The sequence below is a fragment of the Ceratotherium simum genome, chromosome 21, assembly GCF_057802395.1.
Source record: "Ceratotherium simum simum isolate JZ-2026a chromosome 21, ASM5780239v1, whole genome shotgun sequence".
Taxonomy (NCBI): Eukaryota; Metazoa; Chordata; class Mammalia; order Perissodactyla; family Rhinocerotidae; genus Ceratotherium; species Ceratotherium simum.
The window spans coordinates 31,193,867-31,206,422 of record NC_141920.1 but is presented as its reverse complement, the minus strand read 5'-3'; the positions used below and the strand labels follow the sequence as shown (position 1 = coordinate 31,206,422).

The window sequence follows — 12,556 nt, the reverse complement described above, 5'->3', positions numbered from 1 at the left end:
CAGAGTTCATAGGTTCAGATCCCGGGCGTGGACCTATGCACCACTCATCAACAAATCATGCTGTGGTAGGCGTCCTGCATATAGAGTAGAGGAAGAGGGGCATGGATGTTACCCAGGGCCAATATTCCTCAGCAAAAGGAGGAAGATTGGCAACAGATGTTAGCTCAGGGCTAATCATCCTCACCAAAAAAAAAAAAAGTAAATTATAAAATATTCTAAACTTGCAGAAAATAATAAAATAGATACTCAAGTTCTCACCATTCCAATTTAACGGATGTTAAGATGTTAATACGTTACCATATTTTTTCAAGTCTTTTCCCCCACCACACACCATTGGTCCAGCAATCTTTGTTTATGCTATCACACACACAAAAAGCTTCATACTACTGTAATAGCAAATTCCCAGTAGCTGTTATTTGCTTTTTTAAAAATCTTGAGTTTACATCCTGTCCCGTTTTTTATTTTTTTAATTTTTTAATTTTTTAATTTTATTTATTTATTTTTCCCCCAAAGCCCCAGTAGATAGTTGTATGTCACAGTTGCACATCCTTCTAGTTGCTGTATGTGGGACGGGGCCTCAGCATGGCCGGACAAGCGGTGTGTCAGTGCGCGCCCGGGATTGTCCCGTTTTTTAAAAAGCAACTTTATTGAGGTATAATTTGTGCCCAGTTTTCTTTATAAATTCTTAAGAATTAAAGGAAAATTTAAATTCTCTGTGAGTATTTAAATTCTGAGTGTTTACTATGGAAAATTGGATAACTAATTCTTGTACAACCTAATAAAGCTAATTTTATTTTTAAATAGGTGTAAAGTTGTAGGTCTGAGTACAAAAGTAATCACAACTTATTTAAATAGAAGATTTGGTCTCTCTCTCCCTTTTTAAAGAAATAAAATGTCACAGATATAGGCAAAGCTCTGCTCTTAATTCCATCCGTTCTCCTCTCTCCCCAGAGGAGACCACTATCCTGAAGTTGGTGTGTATCATCCCTAAGCATCTTTTTGTTTTTTTGCCACATATGTATGTTTCCATAAACACTATGTGGTATTGTTTAGTACTTTTAAAACATACATAAATGTTGTCATGCTGGCATAACTATTTGCAATAATTTCCACTTAACATTATGTTTTTTTTACGCCCCCCAAATTCATTTTAAAGTAAAAAATTAAGGACTCGCTGTGAAGTGTGCGGCCCGGGCGGGGCCCCGACTGTTGGGCGGAGTCTAGAATGGGAAACGGGAGGGGCCTTATGGGAGTTGGGCGGGGCCTGGAGATCCCGGGCTTCACGGCGGACGCGCTGGTTCCACCTGGAAGCTGTAGTTATGGTGGCCCCCGTGGTGTACTTAGTGGCGGCGGCTCTGCTTGTTGCCCTTATCCTCTTCCTGACTCGCAGCCGGGGCCGGGCGCCAGCAGGTAGGAGATGCCGCCGCCCCGGGGCCGATGGGGCCTAGTTCTCTGGCCGCTTGAGCCTTTGTAGGCCGTCGCGCCGCGGCTCCTGCGCATGCGCCGGCGTGCGTGGCAGGGCTGACGAGGATTTCGGCGCCCCACAGCTTTGGCCGCGCGCATGCGCATAGGTGCGCGACGGGGTCCGGCTGGGTGACGCAGTGCTAGAGCCCAACCCGCGGACCGGCTGGCCGCGGCCGTACACCTTTTTCTCGGCCGCAGAAGACAGCCTCTCCCTATCCCTCGCCTCGCCCCCTAGCGCTCCAGACTTCCAGACCCAGAGGGGCCAGGCCCTGGCGGACACACACTCCCATCCCTCATCGGGACGATCCCCCTCTGCGCCCCTGGGAGAGGCCGCAGAGATTTTCCATCCTTCCTAGGCTGGATCCAGAGCCAGGGCCAAGAAGGGGCCACCTGAGTGTTTTCTGTCTACCCATGAGCTGGAGAGAGCGTGAGGCGGCTCCCGGGAACTCCTTGAAGCTCTCTCCTTCCCCCTCAAGGACAGCACCCATGCAGCCATGCACCATCCGTGCTGTTCTCCACCCCGACCAGAACGCCATGTCATCCTCTCCCTTTCCCCGCCCCCATTTCTTGTCAGCTTATGGGTTTGTGTGTATGTCTCTTCCCCTCTCTGGGTCCAGAAGCTACTTCAGAGCACCTGCACACTCCAAGGGCAGGGGAGAGAGAAGCTGAGGTAAGGCAGATAGCCAACAAATCTTCCTAGGAGGAGAGACTCAGCCCCACCAGGTGTGGTCTCTGGTTGAGGGGCCAGATAAAACCGTGGCAGGTGGTGTCAGGCAAGAAGTAAATGCTGCCCCATGCTGGGCATTCACATGCCGTCTGGAGAGGTCAGGGTGGGCTTCCTGGAGGAGGTAGAGCTTCAGCTCCCTCTTGCAGGAGGGTAGTCTCCTGACAGGACAGCTGGAAAAGTGGGGCCTTGAGGGGAGAGAAAGGTATCCACACAGGCAGGAGGGAAGAGGTGATCTTGCTGCATAGGACCAAGGTGTGGGTCTGGGTCGTAAAGGCCTCAGTGGTCTGAGAAGCTGGGGCTTTGTGCTGTGGGCAGCGGAAGCTTGGAGGAAGTTGAGTGGAAGAGGTAAGGCTTCCAAGGTGTTGCTCCCCTGCCATCAGGTGGGTTGGGCTGCTGGACAGCATCATGGTTCCTCTCTTTCCTACAGCAGACCAAGAGCCACTGCACAATGAAGAGGAGCCAGTAGTAGCAGGCCGAGTGGCCCAGCCTCAGCCCCTGGAGCCAGAGGAGCAGAGAGTGGGGGGCAGGCCCCGGCGCCGGAGGGACCTGGGCAGCCGCCTGCAGGCCCAGCGTCGAGCCCAGCGGGTGGCCTGGTCAGAGATAGATGAGAACGAGGAGGAGGCCAACATTCCAGGTGAGAGGAACCCAGCCTGGTAGGGAAGGGGGCTGGGTTAGGAGGTGAGAGGACCCCCAAAACTGGGTGAAAGAGTGGGGTGTAAAGGCACAGTGTGGGAGGGATATCTGGGAGCCATAGGATGGAGTGAGGGGAGACGTGGGACCCAGCCTTTGGTCCTGGGGACCAGCAGTTCTGGATGCTGGCCTCTATTCCACTGCACCAACCCCCTCTTCCTTCATCTTGGCTCTCAGTGTCCAAGCAGGAGGGCAAGGGTCTTCAGATTGCCCCAGAGAGTTCCTTGGTTCATTCCGTATCTCCCAGCGCCCTTCCTGGTTTGGGCACAGTCATTCCCTGAGGGCCTCACCCTGAGGCCAGAGTGCCTGACCAAGAGCATTTGCAGTTCCTGGAGTGGGGTCACCTGTACCCTAGAAACAGGGTTTGAGGCTACAGAATTGTGTTCACAGAGGCCTCGATATCCCTGGTGCAGGGAAACCAACAGAGCTCTTAGGATTGTAGGAAAGAATATTTCTTCTTCAGTACTCAATAGCTGGCTCGAGCCTGAGGAGGAGGCATTTTGGGCTTTTGCCCTTATACCCTTGGGAACTAGCCCCTTTGGCTCAAAAAAGAGGCCCTCTGTTGTGCCAGCCCTCCATCTCAGACTTGGAGTCAGACGTCCTTGCTGCTCAGGCATCAGTGGGTCTTTAAATTTTAGCTGGTCCTGAGGAAGGCCTGGGGTTTAGGTTGTCTTTTTGCCCTGGGTCTGGTGGGACAAAGGGATAACCCTGGCCAGGGGCAGAGCTCAGAACCCTCAGTAGTTCTTGATCACAGGATGATTTCAGATTTGAGGCTGAGATAAATATCCCCATGGGGCCATGCTTCTGGAGGCTTGGCTCAGAGACAGAAACCAGGGAACTCTGCAAGCCCAAACAGTCCTGCCTGTGATTTTCATACATTCATATATTGGAACCTGGCGGCTCCCTCTTTATGGCTATGCAGCATCTAAAGTTATCCTCTATTCCCTTGCCCCACAGTTCCCTCACCCCTCTCCTACCCCTAACACACACACCCAGAGTGTGAATTTCTGCATTCATGGCAGATGTCTCTGGAGGGCAGAGCTGGCCTTGTGATATTTGCAGGTGGGTGGAAAGGGATCCCCCCATGAGGAGAAAGACAAGGGTGAAGTGGATCCATCATGATTGGTCCTCTCTGGCCAGGACCTGATGTGTCTTTCTCTGACCGTACTCAGCCCAGGAGGAAGAAGGCATTGAGAAGCCAGTGGAAACTCACGTGTCAGGGAAAATTGGAGCCAAGAAACTGCGGAAGCTGGAGGAGAAACAAGCGCGTAAAGCCCAGCGTGAGGCAAGCAGGAGGGGTGGGGTGCAGCTCTGGGAAGTGGAAAGGTGCCCTGCCTTCCCTGTCCCCTATGGCATACCCCCTCCCTCGAGGCTCTTTGCACACTGGGCTGGTGTTTGTTGCTTGCTTGGTTCTGTCTCCTGCAGCCTTGGTCTGTGGCCTGGCCCAGGCATCGCCTGCCCTGGCCTGTTTGGGAGGTGGGCAAGCTCTAGCTGGAGGTAGGGATGTGCTCCCTATGAAGGCCTCTCTTCAGGCAGAGGAGGCTGAGCGTGAGGAGCGGAAACGCCTGGAGACCCAGCGTGAGGCAGAGTGGAAGAAGGAGGAGGAGCGGCTTCGCCTGGAGGAGGAACAAAAGGTGAGGCAGACCCCCGATCCTGACTTCTGACACGAGGCAGCCTTGCTTCCATGCAGCTCCCCAACACCTCCAACCTAGGAGATGGGCCGTGGACCAGGTGCAGGAGAGGCCCGGGTTTATGTGGTCCCTGTGCTCCAGGTACAATGTGTGTAAAGCTGCTGCTGGAAAGCAGAGCCTGAGACGGGATTTTTGTGCCTGTGATTTATTGAACATACCTGGAGCATTTGGAAAATGTCGAGATGGTTAGAGTGGCTAGAGCAAGGTAAGCAAGACGGAGAGGGGTCTTAGAGTAAGGGAGAGTCTGGATCCTGAGCTTTGAGGCTGATAAGGGTCATTGTAAGAGATGCTGGATCGTGCCTGAACCAGATTCTGTTTAGGGCCTGGCATGTAGGAGACACTTGGGGAATGGGAGCCACTGTGGTAAAGGCGGTTAATGAGCGTTTGTTTGCCAGGTGCTTCCTTCCTTCTGAGAACCAGGTACCCAAGAAAGGGAATGTCACAAAGATATGGCGTATATAGGGTGAGAGCCAGGGCTGCCCCAGTTGGAAACATCCCATAGCCTAGTGCCCTTGGCCTCTGATTGGCCCTGTTGTCCAGGGACACTGGAGGGCAGAAGGCCTGGCTGTGGGTGCTGTAGGGAGTGGGCCAGACACAGCAGGGAGGAGGCATTAGCAGAGAGAGGTTTTCACCTTTCTGAGTGTTGATCCTGCCTGATGCACCTTACATAATCCTGGGGCTCTTCTCCCCGGCACCCAGTTTCCCTTGTTATTAACGTCTTACCTTACTATGGTATGTTTCTCACAACTACCAATATTGATACATTATTATTAACTAAATTCCACATGTTATTGAGATTTCATTAGTTTCCCCCCAATATCCTTTTTCTTTTCCAGGGTCCCATCCAGGATACCACATTACACTTAGTTGTCGAGTCTCCTTAGGCTCCTCCGGGTTGTGACAGGTTCTCAGACTTTCCTTGCTTTTGATCCTGACAGGTTTGAGGAGTATTGGGCAAGTGTTTTGTAGAATGTCCCTCAATTTGTGTTTGGCTGATGTTTTTCTCATGATTATACCGGGGTTACGGATTTCTGGGAGGAAGACCGCAAATGAAGTGCCATTCTCAATACAACATATCAAGGGTACACGTTATCAACTTGACTTATCGCTGGTGATGTTCACCTTGATCGCCTAGCTAAGGTTGTGTTTGCCAGATTTCTCCACTGTAATGTTACTCCCCCCCTTCCCATGCTGCTTCAGAAACAAGTCACTGTGCACAGCCCACACTTAAGGGGTGGGGAGTTATGCTTCACCTTCTTGAGAGGAGAGTATCTACAGAAAGTATTTGAAATTCTTTTATGCAGGAGATTTATCTCTTCTCTGTTATATATATTCAATCATTTATTTATATCCACGTGGCCTTATCGGTATTTTTGTACTTTGTGTTACAATCCAATACTCTCTTATCTATTTTGTTGCGAAGACTGTTCTAAGCAACATCTTTGGCCATTGGGAGCTGTCTCAGTTGGCTCCTGTGTACCTTTGACATACCCTCATTATTTTGTTTTTTTGAGTACTTTCTTTTTCTTTTTTTTTAATTTTTATTTTATTTATTTTTTGCCTCAAAGCCCCAGTAGACAGTTGCATGTCACAGCTGCACATCCTTCCAGTTGCTGTATGTGGGACGCAGCCTCTGCATGGCCAGAGAGGCGGTGTGTCGGTACGCGCCCGGGATCCGAACCCGGGCCGCCAGTAGCGGAGTGCACGCACTTAACCGCTAAGCCACCGGGCCGGCCCTTTTTGAGTACTTTCTTTCTTTTGGCACTGCAAGGTGCTTCATGCTCATCTTATGTATTCTCTGTCCCAGCTTTAGCTTCATGTTTTAAAATGATCTTTCTGAGAGCTCTGGAAAATGGGTTGGGTTGAGGGGAGGCTGTTGCACTAGGTAGTGGTGTTGATGGAGCCACATGGACGAAATGAGAAGTTTGCAGAAATTAGAGGAAGAAGTGGTAGATGGGACCTCATTTCTGACCAGAGCAGCTGGCCAGATGGCTGTGTGATTCACTGAGCAGGGACCCAGGAGGAGGACCAGACGTGTGGGGAGTAGATCACAGGATCTTTCTGGGACATATTCAATTTGAGGTGTCTGTGAGATGGCCTAGTGGGTGTGTCACATGGGCAGTCATATGTTTGGGAGGAGAGATTTGGGCAGGGTACAACTGTGGCAGTCACTGACAAGGAGATGATTGTTGATGCTGTGGGCATGGTGAGGTGGCCCGAAAACGAGTGGAAGAGAGAGAAGGGACAGGGCTGACGGACAGAGAAGGTTGAAAGAGTGGTCCAAGGAGCAGGAGGAAATCCAGGAGAGGGTGGGTTCTGGAAGCCAAGGAAGGGAAGAGGGCATGGTCAGCTCTGCCCAGTGCCACTGAGAGGACAGGGATATGAGGCCTGATAACCATCCCTTGGATTTGGTGGGATGGAGGGCGTGCATGAGACTGTAGCAGGAGGTGTTTTGGTGGCGCTGAGTATCAGAAGCGAGATAAGAGTGGGCCGGAGGGGCAAATGGATGGTGAGGAAATGGAGCCTGGGGGTTTGTTCATGGAGTTGGGACATGACAGGGAGGGAGAAGGTAGGGGTGACTGGAGGATATTGTGGAGTGAGGATTTTCAAGAAGGGGGCTGAGCAGCATTTGTCTGGGAGGTGTTGGAATTGATGAGAAGAGGGGCCTTTGCCTGCTGTTCCGCTTGGGGGCCAGGGAGATTGGGGTCTTGAAGGAGCTCTGTCCCTGAGAAAGGGCCAAGCTGTATGCCCTGGTGCCCTTCAGGGACAGCAGAGATCAGAATAGGGATGCAATGGATGCCCGCCCTGAAATACCTGACTCCTGCCTCCTCTGTGTCCACAGGAAGAGGAGGAGAGGAAGGCCCGGGAGGAGCAGGCCCAGCGAGAGCATGAGGAGTACCTAAAACTGAAGGAGGCCTTCGTGGTGGAGGAGGAGGGTGTGGGCGAGACAATGACTGAGGAAGAGGTGGGCCTGCCACCCCTGGGAAACCCCTCCCTGCGCCCACCATGGCAGGGCCTGTGTCAGACCCAGGGCCAGCCACCCCATCCCAGACACTCCACTGCTCCTCACCTGCCTCCCCAGTCAGGTAGTGAGAGGTGGGTGGGCATCAGGACCAACAGGCTCTAGCAGCCAGAGGCCTTGTCCTCAGGAGAGGTGGTGCCTCTGAAACCCTCTCCATGGGAGGCTCTGCTGCTCAGGCAGGCAAGTGAGTGGGTGGCACACTCAGGTGGTTGGGTGGGCACACAGGCGGGCAGCAGGCAGATGGCACTCAGGTGGGCAGGTGGGTAGGTACAGACCTCTGAGGCCCCTGTAAGGGGGACACACCCTGATATCTCTGCTGCTCTAGTCCCACAGCTTCCTGACAGAGTTCATCAACTACATTAAGGTAAGAAGCTGCAGAGCAGAGCCTGGGTGTCAGCTCCCCGCCTCGCGGGTGCGTGTCGCATGCGTTCTCCTAGAGGGAGCAGGCCTAGGTGGGGGCTGTGGGCGTTTCACTCAAGCTCATGCAGGAGTGGTCAGGGGCGCACCGCTTCTCCAGCCATGCTGAGGCCGCGTCCCACATACAGCAACTAGAAGGATGTGCAACTATGACATACAACTATCTACTGGGGCTTTGGGGAAGAAAAAAAGGAGGAGGATTGGCAATAGATGTTAGCTCAGAGCTGGTCTTCCTCAGCAAAAAGAGGAGGATGAGCACGGATGTTAGCTCAGGGCTGATCTCCCTCACAAAAAAAAAAAAAAAAAAAAAGGAGTGGTCGGGGGACCGAGGGAGGCTGAGCTGCTGGGGTCCTGGCCAGGAGAGTCCCTTCTCTGACTCCACAGGTAGAGAAGGACCTGGTCTGTGTGGGAGGCACGAGCCTTTGATGGCTTCCTCACGCTCAGGGTTTGACAGTTTCCCTTCTCTTCAGACCCCACGCTCAGTGAGTCACTGTGTTTTCAGGTTTCTTTGCATGGGTTTTCTGTCAGTTCTGTCTCACGGAGGCTCCACTGAGTTGAAACAAGTGTCCCCTGCCATGTGTTCCTCACCAGGAACTTGGGTCTTCTGGGGGGAACAGAATGACGTTTCCTTTGGAATCTAGGGTGGGGCGGCAGGTGAGTCCCCTTCTGTCTGCAGCCACAGCACAGGCCGCCCGGATGCTGCTCCGGGTTGCATAAGCACATCCTGCTCTGCTTTGCTGCTAAGCAACTTCTCTCCCACGAAAGATGCGACGAGGGGAGAGGTTTTCAAGTGCAACTCAGAGGTGCAGAGGCGGCTGAGGGAAGGAGTGCAGAGGGAGCGGGGGTGGTGGTGGGGGTGGTACTAGGGGGTGCCAAGAAGCCAGGGCTTGCATAATCCTCCCCCTGCCTCTCCCGAAAGAGAACAGGGTTTAGACACCTCCTAGAGCGAGGGGCTGCTGGAGGTTCCTGGGAGGGAGCTTCTAGAGGGTCCTGTCCCCTCAGGCTGTGACCATTCCCCTCTGATGGAGCCCGTTCTCCACCCTGGCACTCTTGATTGAGGGCTGCAGCCCCGGGCAGGACACCTCTCACACTTTCCTGTTGCTGTTTGGAACTTACTGTCCACACCTACCCGGTGGGCAGCAACACGGTCCTGAGTCCCTTCTTCAGGAAGCCCTCCTCCCTCAGCCACAGCTCCCCCTCTCCTCTGCAGAGACCTGGGACAAGACCCCCAGGGCATTTCCAGCCCTCACTTTCAGTGGCTCTTTGGAAGCGCCATTCTCTGGGGGTTCTCCAAACTCTTTTGAAGCTTAGGGGTCTTTCCAGCCTGTGCTGGCTAATTGTCTCAGAGCTGCTGTCTGCAGGGAGAAGGAGGCCTTCCAAAATTCAGCCCACCCGCCTTCCTCCTGGCCCCAGGGGGATGGACCCTTTCATCTTAGGGTTTCAGAACCGGAGGCACATTTCTGGGCCCTGTAGAGTTTATGTGAAGCGTAGGCCTGACTTGCTGTTGTTGGTCTGCTCTCTTTTCTGACCAGGGCTGGATTTATTTTGCAAACACCCTTTTGGCCGCAGCAGCCCCTCAGGCCAGGTCTTCAGGGACCATCTTGGGTGACTCCGTGTTTCCATTCTGAGCTGTTACTAACAGCCCAGTGCCCACTCCCTGCTTTGTAGGTAGAAGCCAGCTGGCCAGGTCACCTTGTGCTTGCCCACCCCCTGGCCCAACTGCTGCTCGCTTGCCTCCCTGCTTGCGCATTCAATTTGTCATTTTGAACAGTCACATGCCATCTGCAGCTGAGGAGGTGTCACTGTGTCACTCCTGCCCCAGCTCATTTGCTATGGAAGATTCACAAAAATGCAGAAGACCGCCTTCTCTCGAGGCATGTGCTGTCTGTCTGTCGGGGAGGCAGGGGCAGATGCATGTGTGGGACCCAGCAGTGTACCCTCGGCTGCACCCCCGGGAACTAAAGTTTCTACTGAGAGTATGAAGGAAGCACGTGGAACGTGGCCATGCGGGGAAGGCACTGAGCAGTGTTGGTGATAGTTATTTTAAGGGTGGGCTCAGTGCCTCAGACGGTGTGAAGAGGATGGGTGAAGAAGTGTGGGTGTGTCAGTGTTGTGGGGGTCTCCATGCGGGGGAGCAGTGAGCAAAGAGGAGGTGGGAATGAGCGGTCCTGCCTCTACCGAGACCTTGACTTGTTGGGGCCTTTTATCTGCTGTCTCCTTGTCCACATTCTCGCCTGTCTCCCCAGCCAGGATGTGAGCTAAAGGGCAGGAGCTATGTCTTGTTCACTGTTGCATCCCCCACACCTCAGCGCCTTGTCCTAGCACATCTTCAGCAAACACAAGCCCTGGTGACAATTTTTTAAAATAGCTTTTGGTGACTGTCACCTCCTTGCTTCATCTCTATGGTGCTTCCCCTTCCAACCTTTCCATGATGTTAAAAAGATACAGCTGGATGCAGAGGAGAGGGTGGCAGCTGTGCCTGGCTCTCCACGTGTGTCTGTCTCAGGGTGGTCCCTGGTCCAGGACAGGGAGATGGGGAGATTCCTCCCTGCAAGCAGGAGAAAGAGACAGTTTATGAGTGTGTGTGTCTCTGTATATGGGTGATTGTGAGCAGGTGTGAGTGAGTGTGTGGGGGGAGCAAGGCTCTTCCCTAGGAACCTGCACAGGGTTTGTCCAGCCACCCAGAGCAGGTCAGATCAGAATGCAAACCTCAGAGGGTTCCAGTGCGGAGAGGGGTTTGCCCATGTTCTCCCTGTCCTCCCTCTCCTTGTAGCAGTCCAAGGTTGTGCTCTTGGAAGACCTGGCTTCCCACGTGGGCCTGAGGACTCAGGTAAGCCCTGGAAGGTGGCCAGCTATGTGGAGTTTGGCCACAGGGTCTGTGTGGCTGTCAGAGGGGGCCTACCCTAAAGATGCAGTCTTGATACCCCCAACCAAGAGGGAGTAGAGGGTAGGAGTCTCTGGGCACCACAGGAATCCTGCCTCTCTACTAGATGGAAGAACAGGCATGGGGGAAAAGAAAAAAGTCCAAACCCCACTACTCCAGCAGCCCCTGTAACTAAAGTAGCCCAAATCCAGTTACCTTGACAACTCTCTTGCAAACAGACTGCACCAGCCTTCACAGCCAAATGTCACCACCACTCCTCTGTGGTTGGAAGAGAGCCTCTCTCAGGGGTCTTGCAGGGCCCCAAGACCAGAGCCTCTTCTCCCCTGGGCCCCTCCAAAGGAGAAGCATGGAGTCACCATGGGGGGCAGCCATGAGAAAGAGAGGAGGAGGTTTGGCTGTGGTGGGAGGGAGGATGTAGCTGCCTTTTCTGGGGATGGCAGCGCCTCTGTCTGCTCTGAAAATTGTTCTCCTCGTAGGACACCATAAACCGCATCCAGGACTTGCTGGCTGAGGGGACTCTGACAGGTGAGAGGAGGAGAATCACTCACTCCAGGCCCTGGCCCTGGGGAGTGTCTAGCTGCAGGGGGCTGCAGGGACTTGTTGCAGAGGCAAGACAGCCCCCTGGGTGGAGGGAGGGCTGTGCAATGAGGGGCACTGAGCAGGGGGATGCAGTTATAAGGAGGACATGCTGAGGCCTGGGGATGGCTCGAGGTGACAAGGACAGGCAAGGGAGCCTGATATGACTCACCTAGCCAGGAATGGATGTGGCCAGGCAGGCAGGCAGTCCTGGAGTGTTCTGAGCCACTTGTGAAGGGGTGGGTGGGCAGGTAAGCAATCTCAGGTCAAGTGGGGAGGGCCCAGGAAGGCTCAGCCCCACAACCTGCCTGTCCCCACAGGTGTGATTGACGACCGGGGCAAGTTCATCTACATAACGCCAGAGGAACTGGCTGCTGTGGCTAACTTTATCCGACAGCGGGGCCGGGTGTCCATCGCCGAGCTTGCCCAGGCCAGCAACTCCCTCATCTCTTGGGGCCGGGAGCCCCCTGCCCAGGCCCCAGCCTGACCTAACCCTTCCATCTTGGACTTGGAGCTGGCGTGGCCTCCATGGCCATACATCTTTATTCCTCCCCACCATCCTGGGGCCATGATGCAGTGTGGCCAGGCTGTTCTAGATTAAAAGCCTGTGAGCACTGCTGAGCGTAGTGTGGCTTGGTGTGGCAGAAGCCCTGGCCCAGGATCCCAGACAAGCAGGTGAAATCTGGGCCTCAGAATATATCTGGGGAGATGGGTGGGAGGGTCCTTTGGAGGCAGGAAGTTCCATTCTTGTCATGCACTCGTTCATTCAAAAGAATATTGAACATTTACTGTGTTTCTGTGTGCCCTGCAAGCCCAGCCCCCAAGGCCTGGATGAGGTCCTTCTCTCCCTCCCGCCTGTGGCCAGAGCAAAGTGGGGAAACCTCTTGGGCCACATCCCCACTGACTGGGGAGGGAGGTCTCCCTGTTTTTTTTTATAGGATTCAGGAGTCCTAAGGAGGGCTGAGAGCCCTTAGGGCGAAGAGTTAAGGAGAAGCACCAAGGATAGAGTCCTAGGGAATGTCAACCTTTAAGAGGGAGGGAAGGGGGCCGGCCCCGTGGCTTAGTGGTTAAGTGCGTGTGCTTCG

At 53.7% G+C, this 12,556-nt stretch overlaps 1 protein-coding gene across 4 annotated transcripts; it reads left to right on the top strand.

Moving 5' to 3' along the window:
* The first annotated feature begins 1,242 nt into the window (after positions 1-1,242).
* On the top strand, positions 1,243-12,087 carry DDRGK1 (DDRGK domain containing 1). Of its 4 annotated transcripts, none has more exons than XM_004433808.3 (9): positions 1,243-1,410; positions 2,619-2,825; positions 4,054-4,166; positions 4,414-4,515; positions 7,415-7,537; positions 7,920-7,958; positions 10,785-10,841; positions 11,372-11,420; positions 11,792-12,087. In XM_004433808.3, the coding sequence occupies exons 1-9, from the start codon at positions 1,320-1,322 to the stop codon at positions 11,956-11,958; spliced, it is 948 nt and encodes a 315-aa protein (XP_004433865.1). In that variant the 5' UTR covers positions 1,243-1,319; the 3' UTR covers positions 11,959-12,087. The 4 variants fall into 4 exon arrangements, 3 of the variants coding, with proteins under 3 accessions (XP_004433865.1, XP_087301661.1, XP_087301662.1); XM_087445535.1 differs by having other exon boundaries at positions 1,260-1,410; positions 2,622-2,825; XR_015555631.1 differs by lacking the exons at positions 11,372-11,420; positions 11,792-12,087 and adding an exon at positions 9,680-9,885 and having other exon boundaries at positions 1,260-1,410.
* Positions 12,088-12,556: the final 469 nt, after the last annotated feature.

Coding starts and splice junctions, on each gene's coding strand:
- DDRGK1 (XM_004433808.3), top strand. CDS start 1,320: ATGGTGGCCCCCGTGGTGTACTTAGTGGCGGCGGCTCTGCTTGTTGCC. Junction 7,959..10,784: donor AGTTCATCAACTACATTAAG/GTAAGAAGCTGC, acceptor CTCTCCTTGTAG/CAGTCCAAGGTTGTGCTCTT. Junction 11,421..11,791: donor GGCTGAGGGGACTCTGACAG/GTGAGAGGAGGA, acceptor CTGTCCCCACAG/GTGTGATTGACGACCGGGGC.